Consider the following 16,412-nt stretch of genomic DNA (forward strand, 5'->3'; position numbering starts at 1 on the left):
AGCATGAAATTCACTCTCGACTCCGAGTATATTTCACACCAAAACTCTCTTAGCTTTCAGCCACTGATTTTCTTCTCTCTCTCCTGTCTGCCATCTCTTCATTATTAGTCAATTGGAAATATCTACAAAGGTTTGTGCCAAACTGGCGTGTGGGGTTGTTTTGATGAGTTCAACCGCATTTCTGTGGAGGTGCTGTCTGTCGTTGCTGTTCAGGTTAAAACTATTCAGGATGCCATCCGTCACAAGAAGAAAAGGTAGGCTGAGAATAAGACTCCCCCTTTCCCACTCCCAATATTTAATTATTTATTTTCCACCCATGATTTTATTTTATTTTATTTTCTACCCATTATTAACGTACGAGGTTTGTAACAGTGTCACTCATACCTTTCCGCAGATTCAATTTTTTAGGTGAGAGTATTGAATTGAAAGCAACCGTGGGGATCTTCATAACTCTTAATCCGGGTTATGCAGGAAGAGCAGAACTTCCAGAAAACCTTAAAGCTCTTTTCCGGTAAGTATATAATGGTCTAGGAATATGCATTGTGTTGGGTACAAAAAAACAAACCTTAGAACAAAATTGGCTGCTAATGCGCTTGCATAACCATTGTGCAATAAGGTCTGTTTTTGGACAATACATTCCACAACCTCTTTACACAATCTAGGCTCTGATGTTTTGGAATCTGGTCTAGTGGACAAACCAGCTTCTGGTTTAGTGGCCTCCTGGCCACCAAGATCAGGGTCATGAACCCAGTCTGGATCCTTAGCTGGTGACTCTACAGCCTCTGACTGGCTGTTCTGGTCAGGGCTAGACTATGGGGTCATGACAAAGCTCTTCTATCAGCACAGGTTGCTTGCTTTGTTCAGAAAAGGAATGCTGAATCCAACTGATTTATTTTGCATCTTTTATTCCTGATGTTTAAAATTTGTTTTTAAAAAAAAATAAATTACGAATGGGTGAATCAGTCTGTTTCTGGTCCATGTGTGTTTCACATGTGTTCTTCCATATGCTAAGAGGAAGGCATGCTTGGCAAACCCTCACCATGTTCAACTCCCGCCCGGAAACCTACATCCCCCTGTAGAAGGACGTGCGGATCCAGAATTGGCCACCACAGTCACTTACAGACTCACTGTTTGGACTGTGTTCATGGAAAACAATCTTACTCGGCTACGAGTGATCGCCAAAGAAGATCCATTCAATTTTCCTTCCATTTCAACCCAAAAACTTTTATTTTAAAAATCCATATAAAATGCATGTTCAGTAGATGTAAGGAAAAGGTTTGTGTCAGCAGGAGACTGGCTGAGGTAGAGAAGCAAAAGGATGGATTCCCCCACTGGATCCCATCCTGGAAAATCTGAGGTTTGGATTGTGCAATAATTTGTGACCTGTGTTGTACATTTTCACAGTTTAATGCATTATATTAATTTGACAGACCCTGTGCAATGGTGATTCCAGACTTCGAACTTATTTGTGAAATAATGCTGGTGGCGGAAGGATTTGTGGATGCCCGACTGCTTTCTAGAAAGTTCATTTGTCTCTACAAACTTTGCCATGAACTTCTTTCAAAACAGGTAGCTGAAGATCAGTCTGAATTTGCTAGTAACTGAATACCTTTATATATAAAATAAATATCTCATATATTTATTTACAGTAAACTATTCATGTCTATCTAAACCATTAAACTACAACACAATTTAAAACGACAATGTCTTAAAAAGCAATATGTTAGGGTTGTATTCAGCTAAATTTTACTCAGGGTAGACACATGAAATTAATGGCCATAGCTAAGTTAGGACGAGATGGATGAGATTGTTGGACAGTGTTCTCGAAGCTACTAACATGAGTTTGACCAACTGCGGGAAGCAGTGGAAGACAGGAGTGCTTGGCGTGCTCTGGTCCATGGTGTCATGAAGAGTTGGACATGACTAAATGACTAAACAACAACAACAACAACAACAACAACAACAACGATTTAGGTTTATTAATTTGAATGGGTTCACTCTGAGTAAAAGTCAATTGAGTACAACCCTCAAATTATACGAAAAATACATAGTAGACAAAGGCTTACATCCAACAAAGTTCCATAGCTTACACAAGGACTTTCCACTAGTGAAATGGAACTTCAGCTGCTCCTTTCAGGCCCCCCAACATTTGTTCTGGTTTTCCACCCAAACCTTTGGAACAGAGTGGGGTAAGGTGAGGGAGGGAAAATTCCACAGCAAAGATTGATGTCTATGTACAAACAGGATGATGCCAAACTGGGAGGGGTAGGTAATGCCACAGAATACAGAACTGGGATTCAAGTTGACCTTAACCTTAACTAGGCCAAAACTAACAAAATTAATTTCAGTAAATGTAAGGTTCTGCACTTAGGCAGGAAGAACCAGCTGCACAAATCTAAGATGGGGGACACCTGGCTTGCCAGTAGTCCATTTGAAAAAGGATCTAGGTGTCTTAATCAGAACTATGAAATGGGAAATGCTAATTCTACAATGCTTTTGGTAGCTGGAAAAGCAATGAATATCATTTATTAATTTAGATTATTAACAGTTACTATTGGCGATGTATTAAATGACAGACCAATAATTCTCACACATTTGTGAAAGTCAGTCTCAAGTAATTCATCTTAGCATTACCTAAAATTTGAATATGCTTTGCCCAGGAACTGGGGGCCACACTAAAATAAAATAAAATCAAAGGACAGCAAGTTATTTCTTTATTTTTACATTTGTGTTGGACTTTTTCACCCTTGAAGGGAACCTCAAGGTTTCTTACAAAATAAAACATTAAAGCATAATAGCAACCCTTTTAAGGATCATTTAAGGTGCATTTAAGGATCATTCTTTTAAAATCAGTTAAGAAAAACAACAGCTCTTAAAATACATTTGGTGGTTCCTAATTTAATTAAGTCCATTAATTGCACATTTCACACTTCTCAGTGTAACTAAACATTAATTCATTTCTGTGAAAGATTGGCGGGATTTCACTGGCCCACTTCAGACTTAACATGCCTACATGGGCAACTCCAGAAAGGGGGCATCAGAAGGGCCAGGGAAAACATTCTCTCCAACATTTCAGGAGGGAAAATCAGCAGGCCCAGGGAAAACATTCTCTCCAACATTTCAGGAGGGAAAATCAGGACAATGGAAGAAAAGGGTTTGTAAATTCACATGTATTTTTAAACCAGGGGATTGTAGTCTGATGCCAAAATTTCTTCTACATTAGAATGTGGTTATTTATAAATTACAGTTTCTGCCCATACATGTTGAGTTGACTAATTTTTGACTAACCATTGAGAACTGCATCAGAAATGCTTAATCACGCCTCTTTTATATTTTTACACTTTGCTCGTGCAACACGCCTCCATGGCGAATCTATGGAAATGTCAAGCTAATAATAGCACCTGGGGAACGGGCAGGATTTTAATTTTATTTTTTTACACATTAGTTGTCTTATCATCCTAAAAGGATTATGTGGCAATGCATAAATGATCATCATAATCCTTAGTATAGTTGTACTAAGAACTTTGCTTACATTATTTAATTAAGCAATAAGACACGGTGCTCATTGGCTAATTATGTCTCTTACTGGATCATTCTAGGAAGCATAGGAGCCCAACTCCTAGGGGCTGAGGGTTCTTCACACACACCCATAAAATATTTGAGGGGGCTGCCCCCCCAAAAAAGTTGATGGGCATTACCATTTAAATGGTATGCATGCACCACATCATGTGATTGGTTATATGGGGCGGGGCTTACCTACGCCACCCAATATTTTATTCAAGTTGGCACCCCTGCTAGCAAGCATAAAGACTAGGTCTGAGTGATACTAACTATTAAATTAGAGTGCATTTATAGAATGGTTGGCCTGCATATATATATTCCCGTAACCATAGCAGTAAGGGTTATCAGTGAGCAGGAAGAAGACTTTATTCTAAGGCTGCAATCCTACATACACTTGCCTGGGAGTAGATCCCACTGAATGGAACGGGACCTATTTCCGTGTAGACAAGTGCTGTGAAACATTCAAAGATGGTTTCATAGATGACTGGTACTGATTATGTTACCCAAATGAAGCGTCTTGGGCCTACCTACAGTATACTACAAACTTACATTGATCTCATCTCACAGTTGTGTCTTATAATTTCAGTTGTGTAAGGATGCTGAGAATTCTGCTTTAAAGACCCCTACCCCATCTCTCTGAACTATAATGAGTACCCTGGAAAGAGAAGATGAGCGTTTAAACACCCATTGAAGACAGCGCTGTGGACTGTGCCCTTAAATAGAATGCACTTAATTGACTTGTTTATGCCTTCTTGGAATCTTAAACATTGTTCCTGATGAACCGTAGTTTACTGATCAAATCCCAGGATTCTTTGCGTGTGTATGTGCTTTGCATATGCTTTAAAGGTCTGGTGTATGAGGTCAAAGAAGCTATGCAAACTGCAGGAAAATGAGGCGTTTACTGATGGCTTGTTTCTCTTCCGTAGGATCATTATGACTGGGGTCTTAGAGCTATGAAATCAGTTTTAGTTGTGGCTGGATCACTGAAACGAGAAGACCAAAGCAAACCTGAAGACCAGGTTACCCATTGTCTTATTTTCGTCTTGATTCACTTTATATGGATTAAGAAAGATTAATTCTCAAAGAACTGTTGATTTCATCAATTACCGATTCATTTTAATCTAATTTAATATATCATATTTCAGTATAATCTCATGGTGTGTGCCCCCCCCCACCTTTTGCACAGGCAGGCACATTTTGTGACCCACGAGAGCAGCAAAATAACCAGACTGTACAACGGTGATGGGATAAAATCAGGCCAAATCTTTATTGACAGCAGCAGGCAGGGCCAGGGTTGGCATGGCAATGGGTCCCAGGATCAGTTCATCATTCCACAAGCCCCATGTTGATGGAATGGATTCGCTGGGTTTGGATCACTCCAAACCCGTATGACGGGAGTTGGCCAGTGTGGAACCTTGCCAACAAGCAAGCAAGCAAGCCAAGCAAGCAAGATCTCACTGGGGCACCAGGGCGCAGATTCCAACCAGGCAGATACCGAACCCACGGTTCCTCCCCTCAGGCCCCTTATAGGGCGCTCCCTATACTATGTTGATCCTGCCCAATGCCATTTCCACCCTCATCCAAACAATGTACTTCCACCTAACAAAGGAAAGCCATAATTTCACTGAGGGAAAGGTGTAAAAATAACCCAACTAAGTGCCAATCAGGCTGAGAGAGAAAAATTCCTTCTGACCATAGCTGCCAAGTTTTCCCTTTTCTCATGAGGAAGCCTATTCAGCATAAGGGAATTTCCCTTAAAAAAAGGGATAACTTGGCAGCTATGCTTCTGACCCTGTCAACCAGGTGCCCAAAATTGCTCAGTGAAGACTAACCCCAAATGGCTGTGAGCTCCAGGGGAAGCAGCCTTATATAGGCTTTTTCCTTCCCCTCCGCAGCAAGGGCTCATGGGACAGGTTTTTTCCATGAGCCCAGCACACCTTGCCCAGTATTTTTACTACTGCAACCTTCTCTATTGTCATCCTTGTTCACTCTTTAGACTTCTCCAATCTCTCCAAAATTCTGCTGCTGTGATACTCACTGCATTTGCCTTGTTAAACTTGCTCTTTCTCCAAAACCCTCTGTATTTTTATCCCAGTGGTTCTCAAACCTCCCCCCACCCACCCTGACCACTTGAAAATCGCTGAGGGTCTTGGTGGACCACTTAATGATTTTTCTGCCTGTTGTTTAGTGACTGTAAGGCACTGTGCTAGATGCTGAAGCCTATTTTGACTCCCCACTCCTTTCAAATGCATTGCCACCCTCTTTTTCCCACTTCACACCTTCCCTGACTTGCTGTGATTTGCAGCTTTATACCTCTGAGAAAGGAAAATAATAATAATAATAATAATAATAATAATAATAATAATAATAAATAATAATAATAATACTCCACCCATCTGGCTGGGTTTCCCCAGCCACTCTGGGCGGCTTCCAACAAAATTTTAAAATACAATAGTCCTTCAGATATTAAAAGCTTTCCTAAACAGGGCTGCCTTCAGATGTCTTCTAAAAGTCTGGTACAGTAGTTGTTTTTTCCTTTGACATCTGGTGGGAGGCCGTTCCGCAGGGTGGGCACCACTACCGAGAAGGCAGTTCCCTGTAACTTCACTTCTCGCAGTGAGGGAACCGCCAGAAGGCCCTCGGTGCTGGGCCTCAGTGTCCGGGCAGAACAATGGGGGTGGAGACGTTCCTTCAGGCATACTGGCAATGGCCACCTGAGTGAAGCTCATGAACCACATTTTGAGAACTCTGAGTCTACCACGCTGTCTAATGTAGACTCTAAGCTCCTGTAGGACAGAATACGTTTGCACCCTTCTCTTATGCTTTTGGGTGGCCTGGGCTGTTGCTTAACTGGTGTTTAAATGGATGAAATATACCTGTGTACATTAATGCAATGTTGTGGTTATTAAACAAGCCAGAGAATTTGGCAGACATCCCCACAATGTACCTAACCTATGTCACCATAATGCCGGCTTTAGCACACCATTTTCTCAATCACAACACTAAATAATTGCTTCGTGATTGATGGTGGGGAGGGGGAAATGTGGTAGCACTGAATTTACAGGATCCAGTCTTATGTCACTGCAGGTAGCAGATTGAGTTTAACAAGCCATATGGGTTGTAATTGTTTAAGTATGATTAATTCATAATGTTTGTTAATTTTATGCCTTATATTATGGTTTGTTATTATTTCATTTAATTATAGTGTCATGTTGGTTTTTCTGAAGGTTTTGATGAGAGCCCTCAGGGATTTTAATCTTCCGAAGGTAGTCACTAATGATGCCCCTATATTCCTGGGCCTGATCAACGACTTGTTTCCATTGCTGGAAGTTCCACGGAAAAGGGATCTGAAGTTGGAACAGCTGGTGCGCCAGTCCATTGCAGAACTCCATTTGCAGCCCGAGGAAAACTTTATCCTGAAGGTGGAAATAATGGCTTTCTGCTTAGCTTGTTGAACATTCTAAATGGGGTGATTGAATGCTTTAATGATCACTGTTGTTTGATGCCTGTAGGTTCCAACATCTGGCTACGACTATTACGAGGTTCAGCAGTAAGCGAAAGCATTGGGCTTCCTGTTTCCTTGTTAGAAGCGGCCACAATGTTTTTAACGTCTCCATCTCAATATCAGGAAATGATCCCAGTTTGTGGGCATTAAACCACACTAATAATCCCACGCTGTGTAATGCTCTGCCCATTTTAGCACCCATGTTCAGCTACCGATGCCCTGGATTTTATTAAAACTTAACTTAAAAGGGTGGTGTTTTTTTTAATTAAAGAAAACACATTTTAGTCTCTTTTCAGCTTCTGCTAGACATGAATCCCGATCATCAATACACATACAAGTTAACATTATCTCTAAATCGCCTTTTGTCCTAAGTAAAGTTCAAGATGGAATGACTAAGGAGACTGGCTTTTCTACCCTTGGGAGGCGAGGAAGAACTGGTCAGGTTCCTGGGGTTACAGAGGAGGGAGGAACAAGTACACATTCATTACTCCTGCTCTCATCATTACCTGCCCTTTGAGCAAATGATACACTTGAGTCACCAGAGTGAGTGCACTATTCCATCCCCTTATCACCGTGCTATAATTTGATTTTAAGGAAGCCCGTTTTACTTAAACCTCACTGAAGCAAAGCAAATGTTGTTCTCTTTGTCCTTTTTAATAGCTTAGAAATATCGATAGACGCCTAGAGTGAGATTTCTTTGGGGTCACCCTTTCTTCTCTTTGCTTATATCAGATAATCGTTCACAAGGTATCATAGACTGTGGTTACAATTTTCCACATATGGCTGCAGTCCTAACTGCACTTAAATGTAAAGGTAAAGGGACCCCTGGCAGTTAAGTCCAGTCGCAAACAACTCTGGGGTTGCGGCGCTCATCTCGCTTTACAGGCCAAGGGAGCCGGCGTTTGTCCGCAGACAGTTTTCCCAGGTCATGTGGCCAGCAGGACTAAGCCGCTTCTGGCGAAGCCAGAGCAGAGCACGGAAACACTGTTTACCTTCCCACTGGAGCGGTACCTATTAATCTACTTGCACTGCATGCTTTCGAACTGCTAGGTAGGCAGGAGCTGGGACTGAGCAATGGGAGTTCACTTACCTGGGAGTAAAAAGGTAAAGGTAAAGGACCCCTGGACAGATAAGTCCAGTCAAAGGCGACTGTGAGGTTGCGGCGCTCATCTCACTTTTCAGGCCGAGGGAGCCAGCGTTTGTCCACAGACAGCTTTCTGGGTCATGTGGCCAGCATGACTAAACCACTTCTGGTGCAACGGAACACCGTGACGGGTCCCCGTGCGCACGGAAACACCGTTCACCTTCCCGCCACAGCGGTACCTATTTATCTACTTGCACTGGCGTGCTTTTGAACTGCTGGGTTGGCAGGAGCTGGGACAGAGCAACGGGAGCTCAGCCCGTCACGCAGATTCAAACCACCGACTTTCCAATCAGCGAGTCCAAGAGGTTCAGTGGTTTAGACCACAGCGCCACCTGCATCCCGCATCCCTGGGAGTATGCCGCATTGAATTCAGTAGGATGCGGTTTTGAGTAGGCATAGTTAGGATAGTGCTGCATGCTACTGAGGAAGGTAGACACCGATGTGGTTAATGACATATCTGTGTGCACTCTTAACAGTTTAAAATAAATTTTATTTTATTGTTTCTTTGTTCAAAAGAAATCAGGGCAGTACACAGAATTAAATACAGGATAAAAACAAGCAAATAAGTAAAACAGCAACACAATAACTCCCCTTCCCACAGACCCATTCCCACATTCCCAAATTGTCCTTTCCATGGCCACATTGAAGACCTCCATGGTGGCAGAGGTCCTCCCCCCCCCAACTGCTGGTCGATGGGCCCTGCCTCTGTATTCTAACACCTGCCAGCAGCACAAATCAGAGGGTTAGGGTTGCTGCCTAAGACATCAGAACAAACTCAGCCTATATAAAAGTGTTCTGGACACCGGATTAAAATAAAACAAAATATCGGGGTAAATTTGAGGCACCGTGGTCTGGTATTTAAAAACTATGGCATCTCCAGATTAATCTCCTGGGGGGGGGAGGGCATTCCATAAGCATGGTGCCACCAATTAGTATCTGTAGCCCAGATGCAGCAACAGCAAAATTAGCAATAAATCACAACACTTTATGACTCCCAAGTTCCCTAAAATAGATTTTCAGAGCTTACCCTTTTAGTCCCTTGTGTCTTCTGCAGGTGCTTGGTGGGAGGGAAGCATTAGCAAGTGACCTCTGAAGAGCTGTGTTTAAATTTAGTTTTGTTTTACTGTAATAGGGAATGAAAAATAATAGTTGGTTAGAGCGTGGTGCTGATCACACCAAAGTTACAGGTTTGGTCCCTGTAAGGGAAAACTGCATATTCCTGCATTGCAGGGGGTTGGACTAGAATTCAGGCATCCCCAAACTGCGGCCCTCCAGATGTTTTGGCCTACAACTCCCATGATCCCTAACTAAGAGGACCAGTGGTCAGGGATGATGGGAATTGTAGTCCAAAATATCTGGAGGGCCAAAGTTTGGGGATGCCTACATTAGATGATCCTTAGGGTCCCTTCAAACTCTGTGATTCTATGATATTAATGACATTCCTTTCCTTGTAACAATCTTTTATTTATTACGCTGCAAGTTAACTCAAGCTACAAAACTACCTTCAATATTCTCAGCGAGGCTGCAGCCCTGTATCCATTTACTTGAGAGTAAGCTCCACAGAACTCAGTAGGACTTACATTTTGTGTAGGCATGTGCTGAGACAATATAGTGAAACCTATGTTGCACATTTAATTTTTACGTTGTGAAATTTAATTAAAAATAATTATAATAATAATTTAATTAATATGTCAGATGGTTTGGGTTTGTAGATCAAAGTTGGGGAACCTGTGGCTCTCCAGATGTTTTTGGACTACAACTCCCATCATCCCTAGCTAGCAGGACCAGTGGTCAGGGATGATGGGAATTGAAGTCCAAAAACTGCTGGAGACCCAAGTTTGGGAAACCTTGATGTAGAAGGTCACAGGTTAACCACCCAACATAACCTCTTACACCACTTGTGTCTAATCTCAATGCAATATTTCGTAACAGAGAATAATCCATATGCCTCCTCTGCTGTAGAAGTACCAAAACTTAATGTAATGGTCCTATAGTTTGTGCATCTAAAACCAGAAACAATGTAGTTCTGGACAATGTATAGTGTTATGTATTGGTTTAATATGTGTACATGAGTTTCACTGCTAGTTCTGTAACTAGCTTTCCCACTCCAGGGTGACTCAAATGTGACAGTTGCTATTGGTTAACTTGTTAGTACAATTTGGATCTCTACTCTGATTGGGTCCTGCCAAAATCTGAATGTATCCTTTCCCCAACTCCTATTCCTGAGGGTATAAAAGGAGCTCGCCCTTTCCCTTTCCCCAGTCAAGTTCTTACTACAATAAAGGAGATTGTCCTTGTTAGACTTGACTCCTAGCATATCCTTGCTAGCATGCTGAATCACTGCACAGAGCTGATTACACAAAGAGCTGAAATCTGCACTCACGACATAACATATAGTCAATGCTGCTATTGACTCCATTCTTTCAGCCCTTAGTAGTAAAATCACACAGAGCATGTCTGACACATCTTTGTGTCTTTGTGAATATGTTCCACAACTGCGGCAGAACAGAGTAAAAGAGGGGCAATTTTTTAAGGAATGAGAGAATAAAATATGATCGATGTTTATTGAAATGGGGAAGAAAAGTGTTCTCCAATTCTTTTCCTTCATTCTTACAGTTTTCTTAATACATAGCTATGCCTGTAAAACATATTCACCATTATATCACCCCCCCCCCCCAATTTTCTTGAACGGCTTTTAGGTTATGCAGTTAGAAGAACTACTGGCTGTCAGGCATTCGGTCTTTGTGGTTGGAAATGCTGGGACAGGGAAAAGCCAGGTAAAATGAAGAATACACACATTTATCCAACAAACAAATAGCAATAAAGAGAGCATGCAGATAATGCAGATTACAAGATGTTTGCCACTTGGACAAAACTTATGTGTTCAATACTCTCTGTGAAATTGATATTCTGATTTTGGTGGGGCATGCCAACTTCATCAGTTTTTGTTGCCCCCAAGTCCGGTTACATATTTATATCCCAGATGTATATATGCATTTCCTCACATACGTAGGAGCAGAGCATATAAAAGTGAAGTCCTGTGTCAGGGTTGAGGAAAGCTGAAGAACTATCACTAGTGCTGCAAGGAAGGAAACCTAAGGATAGGTATTCTGAGGACATGCACACTTAGGGAAGTGGGCCTAAGATGTAAAGTGTGAACGTGTGAAACACATATATTGCACAAATATAACTGGTGTGTGTGTGTTAATGACTGACTGCAGTTTCCTGTTAGATATATATTCAGGTTAACATCTCTGTTGCATGTGGAACAGCAAATAATTCTGAAGGATGCCTTTTAACTGATTGCTACCGCTTGATTGTGAAACTGGTGTGATAAAATGTTCTTACTTTAGATATTAAAGACACTACATGCGACTTACTCAAATATGAAGCTGAGGCCAGTATGGAATGCTATCAACCCCAAAGCTGTCACAACGGATGAACTTTTTGGGTTTCTCCACCCTTCAACAAGGGAGTGGAAAGATGGTATTTCCAATCATTATACTCTTAATAAAATCGCGCATCTTAACATATACAAACACATACAAGTTTGTTGTTGTTGTTGTTTAAAAAACTAATTTTTGTTTTCATCATTTTGAAGGCTTGTTTTCTTCCATGATGAGAGAACTGTCTAGCATCATGCATGATGGCCCCAAATGGATTGTGCTGGACGGTGACATTGATCCTATGTGGATTGAGTCACTCAACACTGTCATGGATGACAATAAGGTTTGTTTCACAATCTTTAACATGGCTGTGATGAGCAGATGAGATACTCTTCTGGTCCATTTGCTAAATATGTACAGTGCTTTCTGTAGTGCTGGATTTACGTATAAACAAGCTATAGTTTAGGGGTCCACTCTCTTGAAGGCCCCAACAAAATTTAAAGGAAAAAAACACACCTGGATGTACATTTCCAAAATCTAAGATAAAAAACAAATAAAATGAAACCTACACACAGCAATAGTGTTTTGTGTTGTGTAGGCTCCTACGATGTAAGTAATGGGCCCTGCCTGTATTTCACTATTAATATACTTCTTCTTAATTGTATTTCAGTTCAACAATCACTTTGATAAAATAAATATTTTGTTATGTGCAAATGGCTTTAGATACCTATTAGGTCCATAAATTACCATATGGCATATATTCAACACACAAAAAAAGTGGCAATTTGTTGTTGACAAAGGACAGCTGGGCATAGAAAGGGCCCCATTACCTTCAGTAGCTTAGGGCCTCATCAAACCTAAATCCGGTCCTGGTTTTCTGTATACATCATACAGACGAAGACTGGCTTTTAATAATAGCTCTGAACACTGTTAGAAAAGGCATGTTAGCCTGAGCATGGTTATCAATTGTTCTGGTAGCATCCATCTTAGATTCCTATGATGCACGGGTGGGGAACCTCAGGCTCGGTGGGATGGGCGGGGAGCAACACAAATGCAGTCCTCCAAACATTTTTATCTGGCTTTTAAAATCCTTCCCCAGGGGACGTACCTCACTGGCCTTCTGCACATCTCAAGTGTTTTTGCCTGGCTAGAATGTGTCCTTGAACTCTCGTGGTGCTTCTTCCTTGTCTGGAGGATAGAGAGTGCAAAGCATCAGAAATGATGCTACCTTAGAAGACCACTGAAGGACTGCTTTTGCCTGTGTGATCCTGGTGGTAATCTTTTGAGGGTCTGCTTTGAGTCACCCCAAGACTCTGAAGATAGGTTGTACAGTAGTGTTAAAGGATAAAGGGCCTGGTTTTGCTATGGAGCCCCATTTATGGCACGCCCTCACAGGAAGCATTCACTTGATATAGGCGTCAAATCTGTGTTATTTTCCCAGTCCTAGCTGGCCATTTCACTGTTCTCCTGTCAATACCTCTTTTAATCTAGAGTTTATAGTTTGATTTTTTTTTCATCTGTAGGTGAGAATTGTTAATTTTATTATATTATATTATATTTGCAAGCCACTTCAGACACGGCAGGTGGAAAGATAGATTGTAATCCTGATATGTTGCATCCCTGATCATGCACACTTACTAACTATCTCTACTCTACAAGGTTTTGCTAGTTTTTGAATTGACATAAGACCTGCAAAGGCTGTTTCTTAAAGGAGACAAAAGTGTGAAGAATAAGCACACTATGGGCAATGATGCCTCTATTGTATCAAAACTCTGTGGAGAAAAACCTAAAATCTGCTTCTGCCCTTATTATACCAACACCTGCAACCGTTTCCTATAGACAACATTGACCAAGGCTCCCGCATATACCGTAGTAGACAGTGCTAATAGAACACCAGAGAAATAATTTTTTCATTGATATACCCAGTACGGATGTGCTGTGATATAATTCAAGGTTTAAAGATACCAACAGCATCCAAAATAGAATGATGTATTTTGGAATAAAGAGTAGATCTAAACCCACATGACCTAGACTTACCCCAACACCCATTTAGTGAGAGTGAGTGAGTGAGTGAGAATGTCTCCTTAACTAACATGAGTAAAAGTGGAAAGTTCATGGTTCAACCTTGGAAGTGGGAGGAGCAGAAAGCTGAATCATTTTGTATTTTCTTTTAGTATGTATTAATCTCCATTGATTAAAATGTCACCTTTATTCACCACAGCGTCCCAGCCTTTCTTTATGATGGCTACAACAGCAGGAGAGCAAACTGTTGGAATTGAGATACTTTGTGCAAATTGAAAAGAGATTTTTTTTTTGCCCTAATTTCACACAATGCTGGAAACCTCCTTTAAATCACATTTTCCTAACCAGCTCCTAGAATAGCTCTTGTTGTTAGATTCTAAGGACTCTATTGTAGCTTTTAAGCCAAAGTACTCAGTAGGGGATGTGTAGGGTTGCACCGCCCCTTTGGAACACCAGAAGAATAGCACCTGATGGCAAGTACAATCATAGAAGATAAAAATGGATCACACTGAAACAGGTTATCCAGGCCCACTGTGTGCCATTGCTCTATTGTAGCACACGGGATCTACAACATATCTTGTACGGCCTATTTTCCCCAAGTTCTCCAGTTTGCCATAAAACACTCCTCATTCTCACAGCCAAAATCCTGCCAGTTCTCGCGATTTTATTGTTACTCTTGAAATACTTGATATTTTTCTCTGATAAGTTTGTGTTTGGAATCATGTGTTTGGATTTTTTTTATCCCTTGCAGAGGATTGTAAAAGAACAGTTTAATTTTTCTCTTCGGTTATAGTTAAATGATGTAGCAGGTGAAACTTGGTTTCTCTTTAGCTCAGTTCAGATATATTGCCAAGGCATGATACCGGTGTTACAGTAAAACAACAAAAACACCCTGCCCCGTACACTCTCTGCTTCCCTTCCTTTCTCCCCTGATACTTCCTATTTCACAGCAAACATATTTTGCTACTTTTTTTCCTTCTAAAGGAGGCAACTTATGTTTTGCATAAACCAGTTTTCCTTTAAGATGGAATTGGAAATCACAAGCAAACATGGCATCCAGTTATGCTTTGCAGACAAACCATGGTTTCCCCATTGCAGACATGGGAAACTGTGGTTTCCCTTGTAAAAGGAAGGGTAGGATGATAATAGAGCACATGTGGAGAGATGAGAAAACAGAAGCCTCATGCACATTCAGGCAATACCACACTGTGGTTTAGCATTATATCTGGACAGCTATCTCTTAGAGTGTTTCTGCTAGCAAGTGGCAACAACACATTTTTATTTATTTCTTTTTCAACCACTTTAACCTTAAAATAATTGTGTGAAATTCAAAAGCTCAGTTTACTTTTGCACTTGCAGCAGTACATTGATTTAGTGAAATATACCATTTTCATCTTTACTTTATTTAATTTACTTTATTTAATATTTCCTTTACTTAATTCAAGGGACCAAAGAACAGCATCCTGAAAAGAAAAATAGCCATTTTTTTTCTTACTGCATGAACTTTCGTTTAAACCACACCATTGCTGGTTTATTCAATTTTATGAGATTTAATTCATAGTTTCTTCATAAATTGTAGGTTTGATTTCATGATGATTTACTATTGTTATCTCTTTTGTTTTGCTGTTTTTCAACTCACCCCTAACATAAATTTCTTTCCATGAATCAAGATATTATATTGATTTTATTCCCATTGACAATAAAGAATCCCTTTGTGTAGGGCCAGCAAAACAAAATTGCAGAGAAGAGTTACCTTTTTATCCATTGTTATTATTGCTGGGTAAGCGGATAGGGAGCCAGTTGGCTTTTCAATGAAATGACGATTAACATGGCTTTATAAAAATATCAAAGAAATTAAGGACAGTCCAATAGGAAGTTCTCCTGCACATGTTTAATTGAAGCAGCACAGTATCACTTTCATTAATTTCAATGTGTCTTATGCAAGAGATATTCTCATTGGATAGTGTTTGAGTCCATTCTGCTGCTGCTGCTGTTTTCCTGAATGTCACAGCAGATATCCATAAATATATTAATTAAACTGACAAATAACACTCATTGGAAAATAAAATATATTCCTGTGTATTAGCTATAGCTGAACATGTGCTTCTTACTTAAAAAACAAAACAAAAACAGAACCTTAATTTGAAAAGCAAATACCTACTGCAATGAATTTACAATGATTCTGTGTTTAGGTTCTGACTTTAGCAAGTAACGAACGGATTTCATTAACCCCTTCCATGCGGCTGGTGTTTGAAATAAGCCACCTTCGGGCAGCAACTCCAGCCACTGTGTCGAGAGCTGGCATCCTCTATGTGAATACGCAAGACCTAGGCTGGAGTCCGTGAGTACCTCCCTTGCTTTTTGTACTTTTAGTGTGCCTTTTGCAATACTGCCCATTTTGTGCTCTTTCATTAGCCAACTTGAAGAAACGCAAGATACACATTTAACTAGGAAGCAAATAAGGAATGGCAATTCAGTGCACCTTGGGCCAGAAACTCCGGGGCCAGTAAGAATAAACGAAGATCCCCGCTGGATCGGACAACAGACCTATGCTGTCCAAAATGCCTATGGCCATGCTTGTTCCTATGGTAGTGATGATCTCATATTCTATGGTATCGTGTGGACAGCTGTTTCCTCAGAGATTAAGCTGATCAGTACTGTACAAAGGAACTTATCATTGGTGCTGCTACTAGAGCTGTAGATATAGCCCATGTGAGCCATGGGGGCATCCTCCAATATGGGGAAGGGAATATTTCAGTGGTAGAGCACCTGCGTTGAAGGCAAAAGGTTCCAG

At 40.8% G+C, this 16,412-nt stretch overlaps 2 protein-coding genes across 2 annotated transcripts in view; one reads left to right on the forward strand and one right to left on the reverse strand.

Moving 5' to 3' along the window:
- Positions 1–16,412, forward strand: part of LOC118083835 (dynein axonemal heavy chain 11-like) — a 240,858-nt gene that overhangs the window by 84,552 nt on the left and 139,894 nt on the right. Inside the window, exons 34-42 of the mRNA XM_060272909.1 lie at positions 109–254; positions 395–511; positions 1,431–1,569; positions 4,488–4,580; positions 6,789–6,983; positions 10,910–10,987; positions 11,564–11,696; positions 11,812–11,939; positions 15,811–15,959. Coding sequence (XP_060128892.1) covers positions 109–254; positions 395–511; positions 1,431–1,569; positions 4,488–4,580; positions 6,789–6,983; positions 10,910–10,987; positions 11,564–11,696; positions 11,812–11,939; positions 15,811–15,959 — 1,178 coding nt within the window. The remainder of the gene's footprint in view (positions 1–108; positions 255–394; positions 512–1,430; positions 1,570–4,487; positions 4,581–6,788; positions 6,984–10,909; positions 10,988–11,563; positions 11,697–11,811; positions 11,940–15,810; positions 15,960–16,412) is intronic.
- Positions 1–16,412, reverse strand: part of MAP3K20 (mitogen-activated protein kinase kinase kinase 20) — a 342,609-nt gene that overhangs the window by 49,295 nt on the left and 276,902 nt on the right. The window lies entirely within an intron of this gene.

Source organism: Zootoca vivipara, chromosome 1, assembly GCF_963506605.1.
Source record: "Zootoca vivipara chromosome 1, rZooViv1.1, whole genome shotgun sequence".
Taxonomy (NCBI): domain Eukaryota; kingdom Metazoa; phylum Chordata; class Lepidosauria; order Squamata; family Lacertidae; genus Zootoca; species Zootoca vivipara.